Source organism: Bison bison, unplaced genomic scaffold (genome assembly GCF_000754665.1).
Source record: "Bison bison bison isolate TAMUID 2011002044 unplaced genomic scaffold, Bison_UMD1.0 scf7180017864456, whole genome shotgun sequence".
Taxonomy (NCBI): domain Eukaryota; kingdom Metazoa; phylum Chordata; class Mammalia; order Artiodactyla; family Bovidae; genus Bison; species Bison bison.
The window spans coordinates 28,141,234-28,166,977 of record NW_011495018.1 but is presented as its reverse complement, the minus strand read 5'-3'; the positions used below and the strand labels follow the sequence as shown (position 1 = coordinate 28,166,977).

Below are 25,744 nucleotides of genomic sequence, written 5' to 3'. Positions count from 1 at the left end.
TCGTGTCCGACTCTGTGCAACCCCATAGATGGCAGCCCACCAGGCTCCACTGTCCCTGAGATTCTCCAGGCAAGAACACTGGAGTGGGTTGTCATTTCCTTCTCCAATGCAGGAAAGTGAAAAGTGAGAGGGAAGTCGCTCAGTCGTGTCCGACTCTTCAAGACCCCATGGACTGCAGCCCACCAGGCTCCTCCATCCATGGGATTTTCCAGGCAAGAGTGCTGGAGTGGGGTGCCTTTATAAGTATCCTCTGATTGCAACCTAATTTCATAATACCTTCTCTAGAGATAACTGTGGTTATTGAGTTTTGGTACATCTGCTCAAACCTTTTATTCATTGTTTACATATCTCTGTATATACCTATATCTCTCTATATACCTGTAACGACATTAGATGACTCACAAACACAGTATTTCAAGGGAAAAAGACAAATTGCAGAAGAATACATACAATCTGATATTATACAAAATATAAAAATAGGCAGAATGATACATACTGTCTAAAGATACATATCAATGAAGTAAAAGTATAAAGCAACATTAAAATTTTAATAAACATCAGATTTAGAATAGTGGGGACTATGGATGAAAGAGAGAAGGATGTAATTAGGAAGGACTTCAGTTGTACTGTTCTTAATCTGGATACTGGCTTGTTATATCACTCTTTATATCTTGAAAGTGAAAGAAAGTGTTAGTCACTCGGTCATGTCCAGCTGTTTGCGACCCTGTTAACTGTGGCCTGTCAGACTCCTATGCCCATGGAATTCTCCAGGCAAGATTACTAGAATGGGTTGCCATTCCCTTCTCCAGGGGGATCTTCCCATCCCAGGGATCTAACTCAGGTCTCCTGAAATGAAGGCAGATTCTTTACCAACTAAGCCACCAGGGAAGCCCGTTTATATCTTTGTTGCTGTTGTTCAGTTGCTCAATCATGCCCGACTCTTTGCGACCCGATGGACTGCAGCATGCCAGGCTTTCCAGTCCTTCACCATCTCCCAGAGCTTGCTCAAACTCATATCCATTGAATTTGTGGTACCATCCAACCATCTCATCCTCTGTCATCCCCTTCTCCTGCCTTCAGTCTTTCCCAGCAGGAGTGTTTTCTAATGAGTAAGCTCGTCGCATTAGGTGGCCAAAATATTGGAGCTTCAGCTTCAGTATCAGTCCTTCCAGTGAATAGTCAGGGTTGATTTCCTTTAGGATTGACTGGTTTGATCTCCTTGCAGTCCAAGGGCTTTATATCTTACTTTATGTTAAATATTACATATTTTTAAAAACGAAACTCTAGTATTTTATGTAGGATTGGTTAGTTGGTTTTTACATAACTGGTGACATATAATCATATACTACAGTTTTTTTGTTTTTTCATTTCACAGTATGTCTGAGGCTCTTTCCATGTCTTTTGCTCTGTTCCTTAGCACTCTGAAAGATGCCTTATGCATAGTAGCTGCTCATTAAGTATTTCTGAAATCGCTTCACTTACTCTGTTAACCTCACTGTTTTTTATTTTATTTTTAATTGGAGGATAATTACTTTACAGTATTGTGATGGTTTCTGCCATACATCAACGTGAATCAGCCACAGGCATACACATGTCCCCTCCCTCTAAAAACCTCCCTCCCTATCCCATGCCTCTAGGTTGTCACAGAGCACCAGCTTTGGATTTCTTGTGTCATGCAGCAAATTCCCACTGGCTATCTATTTTACATATGGTAATGTATATGTTTCAATACTACTCTCTCAAATCATCCCACCCTCTCCCTCCCCAACAATGATCTTATGTCTGCATCTTCTTTGCTGCACTGTGAGTAGGATCATCAGTACCATCTTTCTAGATTCCATATATATTGCTAGTATACAATATTTGTCTTCCTTTTTCTGACTTCACTCTGTATAATAGACTCTGGGTTTATCCACCTCATTAGAATCGACTCAAATGCATCCCTTTTTTATTGCTGAGTAATATTCCATTGTATATATGTACCACAACTTCTTTATCCATTCGTCTATTGAGGGACATACAGGTTGCTTCTGTGTCCTAGCTATTGTAAAAAGTGCTGCAGTGAATAGTGCTGCACTGGGGTACATGTGTAGCCTTTGTGTTTTAATTTTCCTTGAGCCTGATCTAAATGTCTATATAACTGTGTGTCTCCCCTTCCCTTCTCTTTATCCCTTTTGCTTTTTAAAATTTTGTCTATTTTGAGGAGGATTCTAAATAATGGGAAGTGATTAGGTTGGTTTTATAAGCTCCTATTAAGGTTTTCTCTATGCCAAGAAGAGTCTACCTTTCAGTTTGCTTATTAGAGATTTCCTGCTATAAGCAAGTGAACTTGACTTTTTAGAACTTTTCAAAGCTTGCATCACTGCCACTGTCCAATTTTCTGGAGCTGACTTGGCAGAATAAATGCAGTCTAAAAATTGATATTGTAACTGTGGTTCCAAACTAAGGCTATTTTTCTAACAGCCTTCATTCTTTTTTTTTTTTAACTTAGACCTTCATTACTGATTGGGTTGATAAAGTAAAAGAACAATAGGAAGGTCTGAAATATTTCTTTAACAAGCTAGGCACACAGAGGTATCTGCTTGTCTTCATGCTTTGTAGGGTAGATTTGAGGGACATTGACTTTGAGGAATTTGAATGCTTTTTAGAGATTGTTGAGGTGCCTTAGAGAAATTTTCTGGTGTGATGTTTTTGGAGTTGTATCTTGAACTTTTAGAGACCTCTAGAAGAGCCAGGTAATTGGATTCATAACATAAGAAGGACCTTATCACATTTTAGTATTATAGGTGGGGAATCTTGGTACTAAAAAGCTAAATTAATAGTTCTAACTTTATCAGGTACTGATTCAAGCATGGGGATGCTCTTGGGTAACCAAATATTAACTAACTTTTCTCTTAACTGTTTCAGTAGGTTTGCCAGGATGGTGGATAAAAATATTTACATCATTCAAGGGGAAATTAACATTGTGGTTGGGGCCATCAAACGAAATGCCCGATGGAGCACCCATACACCACTGGTAAGTGGGGGATGGGCAGAACACTTGGTTACTGAGTTGTAGGGGATCTGATACATGGTCAGTTTCCTGGTAATAATGATAATAGGAGCAATTCAGAGTTTTTCAGAAGGGTATCAAGGACCCTTCTGTTTTATTTTAATAAGAGTCAAATTTATAAGCTGCCTTTTTTTCTCTAGAACCCAAAAGGTGATACCATTTTTCTTCTAGCTGTTTTTATAAGCAGCTTAAGCTAGTACTTGGAACCTCTTTGATATGTCTAAACATGTCAGAAAGATTTCTTATCTTCTTTTTTGTTTGTTTACTTTTTGAACCAGAAATTTTACTTCTAAGAATTTATTCTAATATTCAAATATTAGAAAAAAATTGCGATATAGATTCCTTACCTTCTGATTCCTGAGAACTATAATTAGCTATCAAATTCATTTCAATGAGTGCAGTTATTGGCACATGGAATATGGCTTTGTAATGGTACTCCTTGGAAATTCAGCAAGCTTTCAAATATAGAGACCAAATCTTGCTAATAAGATGAGTAAGCTTAACTGTTGTAAAGCTCTCCTTGTTGCATATGTATGTTCAGTGATGTTTTTGTTACAGTTGTATAAAACAGTTTTGAGTACAATTGTAAAATTAAAGTTTAGACATTTCTAGCTTGGTGAATATGTATATGTTTGTTTAGAAATTTCTCACTTTCATTAATAAAAATGAACTGTTTTATAAGTAAGAGGGGAGTTACGGATGAATGTATATGACTATGATAGCTATGAAGAAAGAGAAGAGATAGGGTAATACGTGTCTCAGTCTGTATGTTTCAGTCTGTTTGGGATGTTCTAACCCAATACCATGGACTGGGTAGCTTATAAACAGATTTTTTTTTTTTAAACAATGTATTTATTTCCAGGGGCTGAAAGTTCAATATCAGAATGTTAGCATGCTTGGGTGAGGTACTTCTGGGTCTCAGATTTCTCATTGTATCCTCACATGGTAGAAGGGGCAAGGGAACACTCTTGGCATGTGGGATCTTAGTTCTCTGAGGAGGGATCAAACCTGTGCCCCCTGCAGTGGAAGCATGGAGTTTTAACCACTGGACCACCAGGGAAGTCCCAGCACAGAAGTTTTGAGGGGTCATGATCATTCAGACCATAGCACATATAGAAGACCTAGCAGTCTATGGTAACTTGAATGCCATGGTCTTGGTGTAGATTAACATTAGCACTTCAGGATGTACTATTTTAGGTAAGCCCAGGGTACTTCTATGAGAATAAGAGATTAGGGAACTGGAAAAATGAACCATGGCTAACTTCCTTTTCGTCAGAAGGAAAACTGACTGAATTTTCTGGTTGGATTCAGAGAAAGAGCTCTTGATCTATCTTTTATTTCCTTTTTACTCTTGGTCTGATAATGGATTCTTTTTTTTTTTTTCTTATCTGTGTGTTATAGGATGAAGAAAGGGATCCTCTGCTGCATAGTTTCAGTCATCTAAAGGAGGTTTTAAACAATGTAACAGGTAAGTGTGTTTGATTTATTGCAAGGATGGGCAAACTTTTTCTTTATAGTATAAGACTATATGATATTTTAGGCTTTGCAGGCTGTAGCAACTGCAACTACTCAACTCTGTCATTGTAACTCAAATGCAGACTCAGATAATACTTAAATGAATAATAAATACAATTTTCTTTAAAAAAAAAACAGGCTGCAAGCCAGTTTTGGCCCACAGGTGTAGTTTGCTCTGGTTTATTTTACTGCTGATCCTTCCTGGAGCTCTTAGTGTCCCACTTCAGTGGGGTATCGGCGTTCATACAATTATAAGCTTCCTTCTTTGCTTGAGTTATAAGTGTTATTTTTGGCTAATGTTCTGTTTTGTTTTAGCTATTTTTCTTTCTCTAACTCACGTATGCCGTCAGATAGGAAGTTGATGACACAAGTGAAGTATTTAATACTTGCAGTATAACCTTTCTCTTACAGAAAATCCTTACTGGTTTTAGGACCTGAGCTTTCTGTAATGCAGCTCTTTTAGTCTTCACCTGTTCCCAGAATCTTTTGTGTCACACACTCCGCCTTTGTTTTCCTAATCATAATTATCTTATGTAATATTTATATGTTTAAAATTTTCAAAGCCACTTTCACATTTATTACCTTATTGAATTTTTTTCACTTTTGTTTTATTTATATTTCAGATCAGAAACTTCATTCTTTCTTCTTTTAGTTTAATTGAGATGTAATTGATATATAGCACTATATAACTTTAAGATGTACATAGTGCTTTGAATTACATACATTATGAAATGATTTCCCAATAAGTTTAGTGAACATCTGTCATCTCACAGATACAAAATTAAAGAAATAGAAAAAAAAAATTTTTTTTCTGGTGAGAACTCTTAGGATTTAGTCTCTTAACAACTTTCATGTGTAACATACAGCAGTGTTAATTACATTTATCATGTTGTATGTGCGTACATGCATGCTCAGTCACTCAGTACGTCTGACTCTTTCTGACCCCATAGACTATGGCTTGCCAGGCTCCTCTGTCCATGGGATTTTTCAAGCAAGAATATTGGAATGAAGAATACTGGTTGCCATTTCCTCCTCAGTGGGATCTTCCTGACCTAGGGATTAGACCCATGTCTCCTGCGTCGGCAGGTGGATTCTTTACCACTGGGTCACCTGTGAAGCCCATTGTGTTGTACATTACAGCCCTAATACTTATTTATCTTATAACTAGAAGATTGTGTCTTTTGGCTGCTTTCATCTAGTTCCTCTTTCCCCCACCCCCTGCCTCTGGAAACCACAAATCTGATCTTTTTGTTTGTGAGTTTATTTGTTTGCTTTTGAAATAGAATTGACCTGTAATACTATGTTCTTGCTATACAACATTGTGATTTGATGTTTCTGTACATTTCAAAATGTTCGCCATGATAAGCCTAGTTACTATACCTTTTTGAAACTTTTACACAACCTATGAGGGAGGCATGGCAGATTTGTCCCCCTTTTATGAATGAAGTTGAAGCCCAGAGATATTTTAAGTGATTTAGCTGAGATCACACTGATCCTAAGAAGTGGAGTCAGAACTCAAAACTAGAGTTCAGGCCCCTAACACCAGATTCAGTGCCCTGTTCTGTGTGGTTTCTGTTCATACAATTAGAGGAGAATGTACACAGGAAATGCTTTATATTATGTTTAAAAACATGTCGAGGGAGGAGGTAAAGGCTCAACACTTCATATTTTTCAAGCTGGTGGGGGGAAGATATAGACATAAAGGGAAAGCCTCAGGGCTGTGCTTCTCTGTTGACTATAAAGGGCTTTTGCAGTGTATATCCCTGGAATGTTTTTAGCTAGTAACATCTAACACCACGATTGAAATAGCTTTTAGGCTTCTGCAGATTAAATAAATGAAAAGTAAGTAAATGTTCTCCTTTTATGAGAAATGTAGGAGAATATCTGGAGAAAAATTCCTTTTACTTTCCTAACCCTAATCCTAGGGAATCTAAGGATTTTCTACATGTTTGTTTAAAGGAACAAATTTGACTCAATGGGAAAAAGTGTTGGCAATGTTAGCCAATGATCAAATATAGAGGAAGAGGTGTCTGATAGCTAGTTTGCAGGGCTAATGCTGCAACTAGGCATGTTCTCATTTTATGGCCTGTACTGAAAGTGATTTGGCTGCTTTAGAAAGTTGGTGGCTTGTGCAGATTTTTTTTTTCAATTGAAATATAGTTGATTTACAGTGTTGTGTTAATTTCTTCTGTACAGCAAAGTGATTTAGTTATACATATATACATTCTTTTTTTTTTTTTTACGTATATACATTCTTTTCCATGATGGTTTATCCTGGGATACTGAATATAGTTTCCTGTGCTATATAATAGGACCTTGTTGTCCGTCCATTCTATACGTAGTAGTTTGCATCTTCCCAGGTGGCACTAGTGGTAAAGAACCCACCTGGCAATGTAGCAGATGCAAGAGATGAGGGTTCAATCCTTGGGTGGGAAAGATCCCTTGGTGGAGGGAGTGGCAACCCACTCTAGTGTTCTTGCCTGGAGAATCCCATGGGCAGAGGAGCCTGGTGGGCTACAGTCCATAGAGTTGCAAAGAGTTGGACACAACTGAAGTTAACTTAGCACGCACGCAGCACGCACTAAGCCCAAACTCCCAGTCCATCCTCCCCTCCCCCGTAGCACAAGTCTGTTCTCTCTCTGAGTGTTTCTGCTTCATAGGTAGGTTCATTTGTGTCATGTTTTACATTCTGTGTACAAGTGATATTGTATGGTATTTGTCTTTCTGACTTACTTCATTTAGTATGATAATCTCTAGTTGCATCCATATTGCTGCCAGATTTTTTTTTTAACTTTGCATGTAAAGCTTACATATCCCAATTACAAAGAAAAATAGTCAATAGATATTTACAATTCTTTTTCGTGGGTCAGAGTTTGGAGTATTATCTTTCTCAGAGAATACATTTGGAAAATGTTTGGCAAGCATTTTATATACAGCTAAGAATTGTTGTCATAGTGGCTGAAAGTGAAAGAAAGTGAAGTCTCTCAGTCGTGTCCGACTCTTTGCAACCCCATGGACTGTAGCCTACAACGCTCCTCCGTCCATGGGATTTTCCAGGCAAGAGTACTGGAGTGGGGTGCCACTGCCTTCTCCAGAGGATCAAACCTGGGTCTCCCGCATTGTAGGCCGATGATTTACCATCTGAGCCACCAGGGAAGTCCCGTAAGTGGCTGGGTACATCCTAAAATGACTGAGGTGAGACTGGAGTTGCCTTGTAGGCCTTTTGGGCACTTTGCAGACCCTCAGGAGCTGAGGTGGTGCTGCTCTCCTGATAAAGCCACGTTTCCTACTTGCCATCCAATCCATATCCCACACTTCTTTTCTCCATTCTGACATATCCCAAGACTTCAGTTCAGAGATGGTATCTGTGGTGAGTAGTGCAGTCCAGGATTTGGTTTCTAGTTCATCTGAGAGTTACCAAACTTGAGTCTGCTGCCTTAATTTCTTACATCTTTGGGTTAGGAATCCAGATTATCTTCTGCTTGAAACTGTTAAAACCAGAATGTGCTGAGGAACCAGTTCTGTTAGTGGTACTAGGAACATAGCTGGGTGTTGGCCAAGCTTTCCCTCAGAGTGAAGAAGAAGGTGATGATATTCTCCAGGGGCCAGTAGCTGTGGCAGGTATTGAAACAGTGCCTGTCTAAGTTGCCCCATTGTTCTTGGGTTTTAACATATCACCCACCTGATAAAATGACAGAGTGGATCTGAAATAGAGCATTTCATGGTCTTCTGATTGGTTCTGACCCCCCACATAGTGCTGGCTTCCAGGAGCAGGTTTATGGGTCAGCTGCTCCTGTGGTCCTGGACTTTGTAATCCATGACCAATTTCTTGTTTCTTTTACTGAAACAAACAGATTTTTTTTTTGATTGGCAGTGTCAGGAGGATTGCTTTCTTGGAAGCCTGTTAATGGTCGGAGGCTGGGAAAGGGTTTTGAACTTGGAGAGAGAAACTGAAGGGACTGCCCATGCTATGTGACTGGGAATGGTGTACCACTTAGGTTGGAAGAACTATGGTAGGAATTCCAAGACTCCATTCAGTTAAACTCATGAAACTGATTTGGGCTTGGTCTCTTTTTACAAAGGCTTTTTATTTGCACTTTTCTAGACTATCTGCTGGCTGGGTTGGTTAAGAATATTATTAATGGACATAGGTGATTCATTGGACATTGTCAGTCAACCAAAGCAATTTTTCCTCTTGTAAACAGTCAGAAGACCTTTTAAGGGCATAAGTGCTACCTACTCCTCCAGGAACATTGTCTGAGCATTGTAAAGGATGTAAGTCTACTGTCTCTAGTAAGGGTTGGGTAAGTCCATGTCGTTATTCTCATAGGTGTGTCTCTGGACCACATTTGCAGTCCATATTTGCCCAAAATGCATGATAACTGAATGCTCTGTAATATCTAGAGTAATAGAATGTTCTAATACCACATCTAAAGAGAGGGTTGCACTTGGAAAGTATGAAGTGCCTGAGAGCAAAGTGTGCATATTGGTACTTTGGATAAAGCCATAGCTCACCACCAGTGAGACTTGACTGCTGCCCCTCATTTAGTCTTTCAGTTCTCTTAAAGAATCCTTTAAGAGGTTATTCTAAAGGAGTTAAAACAGATGTGTGGTTGCTAGGAGCAGGAAGTGGGCATGGGAAGTAACTGCTAATGGTAATAGGGTTTCTTTTAGGGGTGATGAAAATGTTCTGGAATTAGATCATGACGATGGTTGTACAACTTTGTGAATATACTAAAAACTGTAGAAGTGTATACTTTAGAAGGATGAATTTTATGGCATATGAAATCTATCTTAATTTTTCAAAATAGCAAGTGTAGACTGGAAAAGCAATGGGATTCACCAGCTCTTTCTCAGCACTCAGAGCCATGAAGGACTGCCTCTGACTATACTTGCTGCTGTGCTTTGAACCCATTGCCCAGCAAAGGCAGCGTAAGGCTCTGTTCAGCCTCCTGGCCCAGTTTGTCCTTTTATGTCTCTCTCATTAACTCAAGAAGCACATGGCTTTTATATTTAAATTTATTCAAGCTGTAATCTTTGACATTTGAGTTAGCTTTTAGTACAGTTTTGCATTTATAGTAATATATATTATGTATTTTCTCTATCCCCAAAGAATCCATTTTAATCTTTTCCGGATGCAAATTTCAGGCTGTCTTGCCCCATCTCCCCTTTCTTTCTCTGTTTCCCCTCCCCCAACGGAGTGTGTTTGATCGGGTGTGGCAGGAACATCCACTGTCAAGCTGCGCCCTTTATATTAGTCAATATTATCCTTCTCCCCCCTCCCTGTCTCTCTGCCCCTTTGGGCTTTCCCAGTTGATTTATAATTTTGGAATTCTCATCGGAGTCTGTAATACAGTTTGTTCATTATTTAACCAAAACCTGTTTAATGAGCAGAGAGAGGCAATGTAAATGTTAGGCATGTTGCAGTGATGTACCTTTGTGCTTCTCAAAGCGGGTGGGTAGTTAACTCTGTGCTGCCTGCAGGGCTGGGGCTTCCTGGCCTTAGGGGCAGAAGGACCAATGCCTCTTCCTTGCATCTGCTCAAGCCATACGGTGGGCTTAGATTCCAAAGACACATTTCTTTTTATCCTTTTAGAGATCTTGTTGGGGCTCTTGCGTATTGGAGTTATCTATAATCTCACAGACTGGGCGGTAAGATTTGTGGCATGAGACAGGGGGATGGAAGGGAAAGTGAAATATTAAAATACTTGATACCGCTCTTGGTTTTAGGTGTGTAGAGAGTTGTTCAGTCACTCAGTCGTGTCCGACTCTTTGTGACCCCATGGACTGCAGCACGCCAGACTTCCTTGTCCTTCACCATCTCCCGGAGCTTGCTCAAACTCATGTCCGTTGAGTCAGTGATGCCGTCCATCCATCTCATCCTCTGTCATCCCCTTCTCCTTCTGCCTTCAATCTTTCCCAGCATCAGGGTTTTTTTTCCTAATCAGTCATGTCTTCGCATCAGGTGGCCAAAGTTTTGGAGCTTCAGCATCAGTCCTTCCAGTGAATATTCAGGATTGATTTCCTTTAGGATCGACTGGTTTCCTTTAGGATCTCCTTGCAGTCCAAGCTGTAGAGAGTAGACGGTTTACTTTTTTTAGCTGTACTATGCCGCATGTTGGATCTTACTTCTCTGACCAGGGATCAGACTTGTGCCCACTGCAGTTAAAGCACAAAGTCTTTACCATTGGACTGCCAGGGAAGTTCCCCAAGTGTAGACAGCTTAGAGTAATCCTTCTAGCCAGCATGGTCTCTGGTCTTTGATCTTTTTGTTTCCCGATTAGATAAGTGCTTGGAAGCCTTAGTACCCTTCATTCAATATAGCTTCCCATACAGTGCTCCAATCAATTGTGATTTGTGGTGTTTGGCTATGGTTATTTACCTCCAGATTTTAGGCTGCCTTTGTCCTTGGTGTTTAAACTTAGATCATTACAAAGAGATTCTTTTCCAGAATTCAAAATTTTTAAACCAAAAATTTTGGTTTAAAGCACAGAGGGAAGAACAGTCTAAAAGTATCCCACCAGAATCTAAGGAATCACCTCTTAATGACTTTAAGGGCTTGAGAAAGACCTCTTAGTGATATGTGTGTGTGTCAGGGGTGGTGGTGGGGAGGGTAGTAAGTTTGCCTATGGAGATAAAACTTCTTGCTGGTCTTTTTAATTTTGAGGACCTATGAGGCTCGGGGTATTTAGCATAAGACTGAGGTGGTCTTGAAGCTCAGTATAAGCACCTGTATTAACTATGGAACTGTTGTAGCTGCTTGGACCTTTTCTTTCTGAGATTCACTAAGATTTGGATTTCTTCTAAGTCTAGCTTATTGAGTTGCTTCTGACCAATATTTATTGAATACCTGCTGTGTGCTAGGCATTTTGCTTAGGCACTTAGCCATTGGATCTACAATGGTAAACAAACTTCCTGCCCTCATAGCCACTGGTTTTTAAGACTAGTAACTCTGGCTGACCATTCTGAGACTAACTTATGTACTTATATACTATACTTTAGGCTATATGGTTCCCTATCAGATATGGAATAGATGATAGTGAATCAGAGCAGTCTGTTGCCATCTTTTCTTATTCCTCCTTTTCCCCTTGTTCACATAAACCATAGAAACGAAGAAAAATTTAGCTCATATATTTGCTTATTTGGTCTTCTCATGTAAAGCTGTTCTGCGCAGAGTTTAGGTATTCCCAAACATATTGATGGGTTTGCATATTGTAACTCTTGAGGGATAAGATATTTCTTCACTGTGCTTACCTGTACAGCAAGCTGTGATGTGCCTGAGTTTAAGAGGAAGAAACAGGTGTCTGGAGAGAGTGGATATATCAGGAGTTTATTTAAATATAGTTTATCCTAGACAAACACACCTGTAGGGTACTGTCTCAAGCTTTGTGAATTCAGAGTTTGAGCTAGGAAGTTTGAATCCATGTAACCTCCAGAGCTTTACAGAGAACATTTAAACAGTCTGAAAGCCAACCTGGGAGGAACTATAACTTAACACCTGTCTGACTTAGGCCTCTTAGAAATAGCCTTCTAAGTTGAAGCAAAACTTTTCCAGGATGCCTCAGACCTCAAGTTTAATCTGTTCCAATTGAAACATAGGGACATATAGGAAAGACATTTAGTAGTCGCTGTCAGGAAAAAGACTGAGTAAGGGTGCATATTTGAAAGAGAAATATCAATAACCACAGATATGCAGATGACACCACCTTTATGGCAGAAAGTGAAGAGGAACTAAAGAACCTCTTGATGAAGGTGAAAGAGGAGAGTGAAAAAGCTGGCTTAACGCTCAAAATTCAAAAAACTAAGATCATGGCATCTGGTCCCATCGCTTCACAGTAAATAGATGGGGAAACAATGGAAACAGTGACAGACTTTATTTTCTTGGGCTTCAAAATCACTGCAGATGGTGACTGCAGCCATAAAATTAAAAGCCGCTTGCTCCTTGGAAGAAAAGCTATGAGAAACCTAGACAGCATATTAAAAAGCAGAGACATTTCTTTGCTGCCAAAGGTCCATCTAGTCAAAGGTATGGTTTTTCCAGTAGTCATGTATTGATGTGAGAGTTGGACCATAAAGAAAGCTGAGCACTGAAGAATTGATGCTTTTGAACTGTGGTGTTGGAGAAGACTCTTTGAGAGTCCCTTGGACTGCAAGGAGATTAAACCTGTCAATCCTAAAGGAAATTAGTCTTAGATATTCATTGGAAGGACTCATGAGGAAGCTGAAGCTCCAATACTTTGGCCACTTGATGTGAAGAGCTAACTCATTAGAAAAGACCCTGATTCTGGGAAAGATTGAAGGCGGGAGGAGAAGGGGATGACAGAGGATGAGATGGTTGGGTGGCATCACTGACTCAATGAACATGAATTTGGTTAAGCTTCTTGAGATGGTGAAGGACAGGGAAGCCTGGCTTCCTGTGGTCTTGTGGTCTCTTAGTTCCTGACCAGAGGTTGAACCCAGGGCACCCAGCAGTGGAAGCTCAGAGTCCCTGGTCTGAGGGAATTTCAATTTAACTTTGATCCACTTGGAAATGAGCTCAAGTAAATTGTTCAAGGCCTAACTAGAGACTAAAAGGAAAAAATGATAAAATGATAGAATTTGGCTGACAGATTTATGTAATGTGCTAAGTATTGGAACAGGCAAGATTGGGCACGCTTATGTAAGTATCTCTTTCCTGTGCCTTTTTTTTTCTTTTGGTTGTGCCACATGGCATGCAGGATCTTAGTTCCTTGACTAGGGATCAAACCTGTGTTCCCTTTAGTAGAAATGTGGAGTCTTAACCACTGGCCCACCAGGGAACTTCCTCCTGTGCTCTTTTTTTCTTTCTTGTTCTGTAATAAAATATATGACTATATTAATTTGGAGATTGTTGAGCAACACATTACAGTGTGACTTGAATTTGAGTCAGGCTGGCTTTGGCATCTTGGTAGCTTGAGTGGTCTCAGATTTATGGGCGTTTGAGCACAGTTAGGGGAAATAAAGGTACTGTGTTTTTTTTTTTCCCCTTGAGATTATTTATATCAATAAGATGGCTCCCAGAGGCCTATATTTTGATGACTTTACGTTGTCATTTCTTTTTACTGATGTGTTACTCGCTCAGTTGTGTCTGACTCTGCAGCTCCATGGGCTGCAGCCCTCCAGGCTCCTCTGTTCATAGAATTCTCTAGGCAAAAATACTGGAGTAGGTTGCCATTCCCTTCTCCAGGGTATCTTCCTGACCCAGGGATTGAACCTGAGACTCCCAAATTGCATGCAGATTCTTTACCAGTTGAGCCACCAGGGAAGCCCCATGATCTGAACCTTCATTTGAAAATTCTAAACCAACAAGTTCTTCTAAACCTTTGTTTGTCCTCAGGATTAGAAAATGAAGACTTTCTTGAGAAGAAGCAGTACTACGTAGTCTTTTTGTTAATCAGACTCTCCCTTTTCTCTTCTAGTGCTCAAACACACCATCAGAACCACTGTCCTGGTACATTTTCCACTACTCATATCTGAAAGGAAGCTGTGAAGAAAAGGCCTTTTTTTGGCTGTGCTGCATGCCTTATAGGACCTTAATTCTCCATCTAGGGATTGAACCTGCACTCTGGGCAGTGAAAGTGTAGAGTCCTAACCGCTGGACCACCAGGGAATTCCCATAAAGGGCATCCTTAATATATTGGCTCTCAAGAGCAGAAGCAAAGAAACCTAATTTCTTTCTAGCAGAGTTTAGCAGACAAGGTGACAGTGTGGCCTGTGGTGGGTGTCACTGTTGCTAGTATTGCTCTCATTGACATTGTCCTTTTTAAACAGCCACCTCTTGAGGCCTGAAATTTCTCTCTGGATATGTGTTCCAGTTTGCCATAACAGCAGTCAGATGAGTAAAAGGAGGGAAAGCCAGATACAGCCTTGTTTTTAACAGGGAGGCAGGCAGAGTCCCTTTCTTCTCTTCTACCCATTCAAACCTAGGGCAAGTGCCAAGAGGGTTTCAGAAGGAGCCAGGTGTTTGAAATTCACTGTGCAGTTTTTGTTAGGAAAGATAGTGAAGAGTTTTGTCCTAGCCTTACCTTCTTTAACCACCTCTCTGTGCTCACAGACATTCAGTTGGTCACCTCAATTTCTAAAATGATATTGGGTATGTTTATGGAAAGAGTGAGTACATTTGTCTTTTCTGCACCCATTAGAAGATAGAGTGGGATATAGAGCAAAATGAAGATCAAGTTATTTTATCTCAGAGATCATCTTAAACAAGAGTTGTAGATGGAGAGCAGTGACTACCTTAAGCTATCAGTTTTGCTTCTGGAAATGAGGAGATAAGATGCTCCTTTCCAGTTTTGAGACCTTTGTTTCTTTACTTTGGTCTTTGGAAGTCTGAAGGACTTAGATGGACAAGCACTCCTGGCTGCCTGTTGGCTGGCTTCTCTTTGCATGCCTCTTCAGTAACACCAGCCTTCTGTTACCACTGTATGTTGAGTTGTGAAGGGCTGCCACATGTGCACATATCACAACTGACCTTTCCTTGTTCCACGCTTGTTGAGCAATTATTTGCCCGTTTGTAGAACTCACATTATTGCTTTGGGTTTCTGGCCCATTGTGAAGTGGGGCCATCCAGGAAGTGGATTGATACACTGTACATCAGAGGGGAATAAACTGGCTTTTGATTTGGTGGAAAGGCAGGGCCAGATGTAGTGTGGGAGCAAGGGTTTTTCTGCAGTCAACCATGTAGCTTGCTTCAGGTGTCCTGGAAAGCAGCTTGGGAACTGGAGGCTAAGGGTAGTTGGGGACATTAATTGGTGAGCAAGAGGATCAAAAGGACTTCAATGTTATCTGTGATGGGCCCTTAACTGGAAAAAATCCTCTATAAGTATAGGGACAAATGAAATCTTTCTGACACTGGTAGTAATTTTTCAACTGATTATTTTTCCTTTTCAAGTAAAGTGAGTTATTAATTGGCAGAAAAATATAAAACTTGAATAAGAAAACTTCATTTCATGTGAGCTTTTCATGAAGGTTCATTCTTTTCTTTGGGCAACAACAGGTTTAAGAAAACTGCCTTAGTATTGGTAATAAAAGGAGAGCTAAGATAATATTATGACTACCCTACTGTGGGCTTGATTGGTATCTTCAGACTGTAGTTGCATTCTGTTAATGGATTGTGATATCATTTTAAAGGGTTACACAGCAATTTTTCCTCAGGTTTTTAGTATGAAAAATTTCAGACATACCAAAATTGAAATATAGTGAGCACCTGCATCCCATACTTGAGTCAAAATTATTAACATTTAGCCATATTTACTTTATCCATGTATATGTGTATTTTTTTCTCATACATCATTTGAAAATAAGTTGCAGATGTGTTGACATTTCAGGCTGGATCCTAAATAAGGAAATTCTCCTACATAATCATAGTACCATTATCATACCTAAGAAACTGAGCAGTAATTTACCAATATTAGTGAATATCCAGTCCATTTATTAAAATTTCCTATTTGTTCCCAAACTACCTTTTATATCTATAGCTGGTTTTACCAACCAAAATCCATGTAGAATTCTCATTTCATTATGTAGTTCTATCTCTTTAGACTTTAAAAATCTAATATAGTTTTCTCCACCCTATTTATTATTTTTTTCTTGGCATTGACTTTTTGAAGAGACTAGGCCTTTTATCTTTAGAATGTTTTACATTCTGGGTTTGTCTGTGTCCTTATGGTGTCATTTAACTTGTTACTGTACTTCAAATATTTCCATTCTAGAAGTTAGAGTTAAAAGCTTGACTCAATTCAGGATAAACATTTTGGGCATAGATGATACTGTGTGCTTCATATTATATCACCACAGGAGGCAGATACTGTCAAGTTGTCCTGCTGTTGATGGTGCTGAATTTGGTTATTGCTTCTGGTGGTGACTGCCATATCTCTTCATTGTAAAATAAATTTATTTTTCTCTTTGTGATTAGTAGATAATCTGTGAAGTAATAATTTGGCCTCTTGCAAATATCCTGTTTCTAATATCCTTTTACCTAATAATCATCCACTGATGAATTTTTGCCAGAATCACTTATTTTACTAGGGGAGGGGATTTGCAGAATGATGATTTTCTAATTCTGTCTTTCTTTCTGCATTATTGGCGGTGTTCTCTAGAATAGTTCTCCTCTGTAAACTGGAGGATGAAACACAGTTTCTCCTGAAAAGGCAAGGAAAATGCCTAATTCTTTCCCTTAAATTACTAGCTTTCAGATAAGGAGTTTGTGTAGTAATGAGCACTAATGGGGGCAAGTGAGGAGTTTTCCATTTTGGAGGGGCTTATGAATTTTTATTTATTAAGTGTTTACAGTTAATTATATTTATGATCGTTTTTGGTGCATAAGTAATTCCAAATTTGGTCAATGAGAGCCCCTTCAAACTAATTCCTTTGTTCCTTTGATATTGACCCCTTTGAGCACTTCCTTGTTTTCTGTGTACAAGCTGTGGGCCTTAAAAAGAATAGAATAGAAAGCATCAGTGCATCACACATAATAAAGAGAATATCTGACTTATTCAATTAGCATAATGTCCCAAGGTTCATCTATATTGTTACAAATGGAAGATTTCCTTTCTTTTTTGTTTATGGCTAAAGCAGTTCTATTTATATGCTCATTTCTCTCTGGGTGAATCAGCTTTTGGAAGGCAGAAATTAATTTGAGACTATTTGAATCATAACAGTCCTGGAGAATGTTGGAATAAGTATTCTTCCCCAAGGAAATAAAGATTGTGGATGTAATCATGATTAACTAGTCACTTTGTACCTTCTATATTATCTGTTTTACATGATGTTAAACTGATTGTTCAGGAGAGAGTGGATAGCACATCATGTTAGACATGGCCTGGCCATCCTTTTGAGTTCTTTTGGTAGATCAAGCAGGGAGTAAGTTGTGCTAGAAAGATTTGAAACAGCATCTTTTATAGGAACTTTGATCTGGGCAGAAATTCATTTATATATTAAGTCAACAGGTATTTCTTAAGCACTTCAATGTGTGCCAGACACTGAATTACGTATTAAGGACCTAGTTTTCAAGGAGGCCAACCCAGTTCCTGTCCTCATAAAGTTTATGGTCTAGTGGGTGGGTGATATGAGAGACTCTGGAATTTGAGTGGACAGCTGGATGGTGGTTTGAAGTCTTCCCAGCTTCCACATATGACCTTAGGAAATTGTTGTGTGCCCTGGTGTACTGAAAGAGGTTCTAGGGTCTTTGGAAGAACAGCCTTGGTGTTTGTCAGCTTTCTCTCTCCCATTCTCTGCCCTCGCCCTGGCTTCCTGGGAGTAACTGTGTGCATGGCAGCTTTATTAGCTGCTTTAGGGCTTTGGATGTCTTAGGGCTCAATTAATCCATTTATATTCATCTTTGATTAATCAGTCTGTGCATTTCAGAGCTGAACTAACTAAAATTGTACTATAAGGATAGGATATCAATGACTGATTGTCTTTTCTAATAAAAGTCAACCTCTAATAAAATTTTGCTTTCAGGCTTGGACTTCTAACGTAGTTGTTAGGATTCTGCAGTCTAGGGGCACAAAACAAAAATTTTAATAGCTACTTAGTTAAGGTACTAAAAGAATGAGGGGAATTCTATGGTGATCCAGTGGTTAGAACTCTGAGCTTCCACTGCTGAGGGGCCGGGTTTGATCCCTGGTTGGGGAGCTGAGATCCCGCAAGTCATGAGCTGTGACCAAAAAAATAAAATAAAAATTCACAACTTAATCAGGCCAACAGTATAAAAAATAAAAGAGTGAGGAAAGTCCTTTTCTATACCTCAAATTTAATAATCCCAGTTCAAAAGTAACATGAGCAGCCCGTTGTCTTTAGCCCAGCAGCCTCACCTGAGGAAAAAAGTATGAGAACTCACAGTGACTTTGAATAGGATTTGACTTCAGATTAGCAGAACATCCCATTATATGTTTATCTTTTGAATCCCAGAGAAAGCTCCCTTATTTAGAAGTAACCCTTGAGAAACTTGAGTTCTTAGAAAGAATGCCATTTAAGAAATGTCCTTTTTCCTTAGGAAAAAGGACTATTCCTAGGATTTTCAAGAGTGGAGAGAGGTAGTAAGGCAGTGAAGCAATTAAACAGTGGTTACCCACTCCAGTACTCTTGCCTGGAAACTCCATGGATGGAGGAGCCTGGTAGGCTGCAGTCCATGGGATCGCGAAGAGTCAGACGCGGCTGAGCAACTTCACTTTCGCTTTTCACTTTCATGCATTGGAGAAGGAAATGGCAACCCACTCCAGTGTTCTTGCCTGGAGAATCCCAGGGACGGGGGAGCCTGGTGGGCTGCCGTCTATGGGGTTGCACAGAGTCGGACACTACTGACATGACTTAGCAGCAGCAAGATCTTTCTAAAAGAGGAAGTTGAAGTGGATGTTGGAGTAAAAATGTTACTGAAACAAATGTCCACAAAAAGACCTCATCATTTGCTTGATAGCTTATTGCGTTTAAAGTGCAGTTTTATCTCGTTGGCCTTTTTTCTGGGATGAGTGTACATCCAGAGTACATCCCTAATACCTGTTATAGCCCAATACTTTTGGTGACCAGAGCCCAGTGACTCTGGCAGAGGATCCTGTTCCCTCTAGCCCAGGAAGAGGAGTTCTCTTTTGGTTTAGCCCACCTGGAAAGAAGCATTGTGGGATAAATAATCAAGGGAAAGTCGATTTTTGTTGAAATCCAGAATCCACATATGGCTCATTAATCCTCCCAAGTGAGCCCAAGATTACCATCTTAATCAGTCTCATTTTAGAGGTTTTAAAGACTTACTCTGTTCTCTAGGTTCTTTATAAGGAAGGAAATGAGCAGTGGCTGCAGTTGATAGAGCTCCTTGGTATTTAGAGAATGGGAGCTGTTGCTAGGGTCCTAAGTGGTCCTAGGTAGGCTGCAGCCTTAAGAATCAGCAAAACTGGGTTGTGTGTATCCAGTAACTGAAGGCAGAGAGCTGGAAATATTTGTGTTGCTGATAGTGTTCCTCTAAAAGCTCAGAAGGGAAAGAATTGGCTTGCTTCCCTACCATTTAGTGTTTTAGTGTTATCTAGAATGTAAGTCAATCTCTACTTCTTCTTTAATTTACTGGTGTCAGGATATTTAATCATCAACTGATAGTGGATTCTTTCGAATTTTCATTTTGAAATAATTTCAAACTTAAAGAAATGTTGCAAGAATAATACAGAGGTCTCCTATATACTTTTGTTTTTATTATTCTTTTCTTTCTATATACACACATACGTATGTATATACATTTTTTTCTAAATCATTTGAGGGTAGATTATATATATATTACAGTCTTATCACTTAATATTTCAATGTATATTTGCTAAGAACAAGGATAACGTTTTACATAATATTTAATACAGTATCAAGTTCAAGAAATTTAGCATTGATACAGTACTATTCATATTCCAGTTCTGTCAGTTGTCCCAATAATAAATTTTTAAATTTTTTCCTTTTCAGTCAAAGATCACCTATTGCATTTAGCTGTCATATTTCTTTAGTCTCCTTTAATCTGAAACAGTTCTATAGCCTTACTTGCTCTTTCATGACATTGAATTTTTTAAATGAATATCATCCATTTTTTTCTTTTTTTCTTCCTTTCAAGAATGTTCTTCATTTGGGTTAGACTAGTATTTCCTCATGATGATTCAGGTAATATGTATTTGGCATGAATCTACACATCACTGGGCTTTCCTGGGGGCTCAGACCATAAAGAATCCACCTGCATTGTGGGAGACCTGGGTTCGATCCCTGTTCCGGGAAGATCTCCTAGAGAAGGAAATGACAACCCACTCCAGTATTGTTGCTTGGAGAATTCTATGGACAGAGGAGCATGGTGGGCTACAGTCCATGGGGTCACAAGGAGTTGGACACAACTGAAGCAACTTAGCACATACCCACCACTACTGATAAGTGTCCTTCTTAGGACACCCCTCAACCCTCATTGGTGATATTAATTTTGATCACTTCATCAAAGTGTTAACTTTGTTTCTCCACTGAGTAGATACTGTGATCTCCTTGGAACTCACAAGCAGTTTGTGGGGTGACATATTAAGACCTTGTTTTGCTCCTCATTAAACTTTTGGTGGCTCAGTGATAAAGAACCAGCCTGCCAATGCAAGACACATGGGTTTGATCCCTAGGTTGGGAAGATTCCCTTGGAGAAGGAAATGGTAACCCACTCCAATATTCTTCCCTGTGAAATCTCATGGACAGGACCCTGGATGGCTACAGTCCATAGGGTTGCAAAAGAATAGGACATAACTGAGTGACTAAATAACAACAATGACAAACTTTTCTCCCCATGATTTATCATATGTTGATGATTCTTGCCTGAAACATTTTCAGGTTGCAGTGATGGAAAATTTGAATGGTTGCCTAAAACATCTGTTCTTAAAGGACTTGTTCTTAGGTATGAGAAGAAAATGTGAATTTTCTTCCTAGCTTGCTTATGTTTGTTTCTTTCTAAGAAGTACAATCACATGCTCTGAAGATCTGTATTTCTTTATGGCTTTGGTGATGCTGCTGTTCTTGTTGTGTGTGTGTGTGTGTTTTTAATTTATGTTTTTTAATTTTTGGCTGTGCTAGGTTTTTGTTGCTGTGCTAGCTTTTCTCTAGTTGCGGAGAGCGGGGGCTGCACTCTAATTATGGTGCATGGGCTTCTTCTTGTGATGATTTCTCTTGTTGTAGAGCACAGATTTTAGGACACTCGGGCTTCAGTAGTTGTGGCCCCCATGATGAAGGCACAGGTTCAGTAGTTGTGAGACACAGGCTTAGTTCTCTGCGGCATGTGGGATCTTCCTGGATTGGGGATCCAACCCGTGTCTCCTGCATTGGCAAGCGGATTCTTTACCACTGAGCCACCAGGGAAGCTTGTGATGCTGTTTTTTAAAAATATACTAATGCATATATATGGAATTTAGAAAGATGGTAATGATAACCCTGTATGCGAGACAGCGAAAGAGACACAGATGTATAGAACAGTCTTTTGGACTCTGTGGGAGAGGGAGAGGGTGGGATGATTTGGGAGAATATCATTGAAACATATATAATATCATATAAGAAACAAATCGCCAGTCCAGGTTCAATGCAGGATACAGAATGCTTGGGGCTGGTGCACTGGGATGACCCAGAGGGATGGTACGGGGAGGGAGGTGGGAGGGGAGTTCAGGATTGGGAACGCGTGTACACCTGTGGCGGATTCATGTTGATGTATGGCAAAACCAATACAATATTGTAAAGTAATTTAGCCTCCAATTAAAATAAATAAAGTTAAAATAAATAAATAAAAATATACAGTAACTTGGGGAATTCCTTGGGAGTTCAGTAGTTAGGACTTGGAGCTCTTACTGCCAAGGGCGAGGGTTTGATCCCTGGTTGGGTAACTAAAATCCCATAAGTCACGTGGCATGGCCAAAGGAATTTTAAAAAGCCAGTAACTTAAAAACTCTTTTAGTTGTTGTCATTAATAATTTTATTAATTTTTGGTTGTGCTGGGTCTTCGTTGCTGCACAAGCTTTTCTCTAGCTGTGGCGAGCGAGGCCTGCTCTTCATTGCAGTGCACAGGCTTCTCATTTTGGTAGCTTCTCCTGTTGCGCAGCATGGGCTCTAGGGTGAGTGGGCTTCAGTAGTTCCGGCTCGTGGGCTCTAGAGCACAGGCTCAGTAGTCGTGGTGCACAGGCTTTGTTGCTCCATGGCACATAGAATTTTCCTGGATCAGGGATCCAACTCATATCTCCTGCATTGGCAGGTGAATTCTTATCACTGAACCACCAACACAGCCAAAACACTTTTTAGTTTTGAAAATTGGGAAAAGGTTGATCTCAGTGAAGCTTGACCAAGGGTTTGGTGATTTCCTAGAATATGGCAACATCATCAGTAGGATGAATTTGTTCTCTGCTCAACCAGCAGCATAAATGCTTTTCCCCTAAGCCAGATTGGAAACAGCCTTGTGAAGCTGATGCCCTTCTTTTTTTTCTTTTCTCCTTTTAATAAGTGGGATACCAATATGAATGTATCATATATCAACATTTCTCAGATATATTTTAGAAGCCTGGTTGAGCTCATTAAGAACTTCAGCTTTTTAAAATATGTAAAGTTTTGAAATGCCCATCATTCAGGAACTTTAAGAGAAAAAATTGGTTTTAGAAAATCACTCCTCATTCTTATTTACTATCACCCTTTTCTCTCCGTCACTCTTTTTTCTCTACATTTTTCCTTTTGTTTCTACTTTCTTTTTATTCCTTTGAAGGATCTGGTCAATATGCATGAGTGAGCCTCCCTAAGAAAAGAAAAGGTAGAGAAAAAGGTATTACTCTTGAGTCTTATTCTTTGCTGTTACTATGGTGAAGAGTAGGCTGATGATATGACATTACTAATGAAAACCTTACTAGTTATCAGTTATGTTTTGTGGAGGAAACCTTGCCTATGAAAAATTAAGAGAGAGAGAAAAAAATAGGGAAAGAAAATAAATGGAACTAGAGAGACAGAAAATAAGGAGGAAAGATCAGAAAGGAGCAGAAGAAAAGGACTTGGAGGGAAGGACCAAGGTTACAGAGCTGCTAAATAGGAAAGTGGGAATCAACTCTAACATTTACCCTTACCCAGTCTACTGGTTCGGCTTTCCCCTTTCAGTAGAGTGTGCTGCAACGTAGGATGAGGTCGGGATGAATAAAATGGTCCCAGCTTTGATTCCTTGGATCCGTCCATTCAGAACTGAAAGGTTTACCCTGTGATATGGTGACTTGATAGCCTGATCCTAGTAGGTTATGGTGAAAGAGTCTATTAAGAGATGCCTTTTGGGCAGCTAGCATTAACAGTTATTTTTAACTGTTAATGAAACTCCCATTTCAATCCCTTCATTCTTTAGACTCCTCCACTGGCTGCTATGAGAAGCAGTCAAAATTAGCAGCTATACAAAATGAAGTACCTCTTGTCTCCCCAGTCACTTCCAAAATAAACAGGGAGTAATACTGTCCGTATTTTGTCTCACTTTACTCTGAAGGCTACCGATAGAGGAAGCATGGATTAGTGTGTAGTGATTTCTAGGCTCTGCCCTCTGGACAGATTCCCCTGAGTGTGTGGCTGAGTGACAGGACCATGTGGCAGGAGTGCAGCTGGAAGTATATCATCGGCAGATTTGGGTTGGGTAAATATAGCAGGAGCAGGATGTCAGTGTGGGAGATGGATTGTTCTGGGAAAGGAAGTGTTGTCTTTCGTCTGAGAAACAATTTCCTGCACTTCTGGGACTCTTGCTTTCTTCTTTTTTTTTCCAGGGCAGAACAGGAGTTGGCAGGAGTTGGGTACACTTGGTGTATTCTATCTCTGGGTGTCTGTCTATTCCTACATTTGACGATGGGAGTAGAAATCAGATCTGTTTTGGCAGTTAGCAATAAATAGCCATACCCTTTTGCCTTATAGTTCACTTTTTGCAGTCTTAAAATTATAGCACATACCTGTATAGAGTTTCTTTTTTAAAAGTAACTTTTTTTTTAGTAAAACAGACAAGTTGAAAGACAAATATAATTATACAAAGAAAATCAACTCTATTGAAAGTCAGACATGAGGCACCAGCTGGCAGGAAACAGCTGGGATGTTTCTGGGGGCTAGACTCTTCACACTAGAACTTAACTCTTCAAGCTATCTCTGTTATCTGAACTACTTAAGGTGGCTGCCTACCTATCAGCAAAAAGAGTAAATCTACTAAATTATGTGACCTTTTACAAATGACTAGAACTTTGCAATTTATAAAGTGTGCTTTTGCATAATTTAAAAACTTTTTAAAAAGTGTTTTAATTTTAGAATAGATTTAGATATATGGAGAAACTGTAAAGAAGTTTCCATATACCCTACACCAAGCTTCTCCTATTATTAACATCTCTCATTAGTATGGTACATTTGTCACAATTAACGAACCCATCTGATACATTATTATTAACTGAAGTCCATTCAGATTTCCTTGATTTTCACCTAATGGTTCCAGGATCCCATCCAGGATGCCATATTACATTTAGTTATCATGTTTCCTCAGGCTCCTCTTCACTGTGATAGTTTGCATATTTTTTTTCTTTAATGTTTCATAACAACCCACAAAATAGACTGAGCCTTTATTAGTATCCTCCTCTTACAGATAAAATTCAGGCTCAGGAAAGGCTAAGTAACATGTTCAAGGTTATATAGTTAGTAAAAATTTCTATTAAAATGTGATTATGGCTTGAAAAAAGACAATGAAGTAGCTATTTGCTTTTAATGTGGATGAGGGCAGAACTGTAGCCAACTTTCCAGTGGGCCATTTGTAGAAGAGGAATAAGAGACTGATTTGAGTAAATATTACTTGTTTTGGACCTTTCTGTCTTACCTGGATATAAATTAACATTATTATTTTAGTAACAGTCCCATGGGAAATGCCCATTCTCTTTGTAATTCTGCTGTCTATCAAAGGAGCTGATTCCAGAGAATTCTGGACTGCCTGATAAGTTGACCTTGTTCTCTAGCAGCAGGCTTGCTGCTCGCTGGTGCTTGTTGTTAGACATCCAAGTTCAGTAGGAAGGTCCACTGAAAGCCTAGCATGTGCACTAACACAACCAGACTGTTTCTGGCATTATGTGGAAGTGACTGGGACTAAAGCACATGAATTTTTTATAAAGTTCTAGAGTCTAATTGAGCAAGCTGAAGTTCTGGCTTGAGGTTAGGAGATTCGCAGGATTGTAGTGCTGAGAGGTGGTAGAAAAATGAAAAATCCACCAGGACATGGCAGTTACAGGCTCTGAATGTTTTATTCAGTGGGGTAAGGTGGAGGAGGGGAGAGGAGGTAAAGTGTAGTATGTTACTGATTCTGCTGCTGCTGCTGCTGTGTCGCTTCAGTCATGTCCAACTCTGTGCGACCCCATGGACTATAGCCTACCTCCTATAGGCTCCTCTGTCCATGGGATTTTCCAGGCAAGAGTACTGGAGTGGAGTGTCATTGTAGATACTGTTAAAAGATAATTTCAGGGTGATGGAAACTATAGGGGTACAAATTGTCAGATCTTGAGGGAATAGCATCTCTTGCCTAGAGAAGTATCTGTGGAATTGTACCTGTGTCTTAAAGACCAACTTTTAAAGTTCTCCAAATTAAGCTGATAGGGTAAGAGTTTATTGATGGCATTAACAACCACTTTTATTATCACAGTTTTTATTTTAATTAAT

At 39.5% G+C, this 25,744-nt stretch overlaps 1 protein-coding gene across 1 annotated transcript in view; it reads left to right on the top strand.

The window, feature by feature from the left end:
- Window positions 1–25,744, top strand: part of GBF1 (golgi brefeldin A resistant guanine nucleotide exchange factor 1) — a 123,751-nt gene that overhangs the window by 9,357 nt on the left and 88,650 nt on the right. The window contains exons 2-3 of the mRNA XM_010859446.1: window positions 2,908–3,016; window positions 4,454–4,520. Coding sequence (XP_010857748.1) covers window positions 2,921–3,016; window positions 4,454–4,520 — 163 coding nt within the window. The 5' untranslated portion in view covers window positions 2,908–2,920. The remainder of the gene's footprint in view (window positions 1–2,907; window positions 3,017–4,453; window positions 4,521–25,744) is intronic.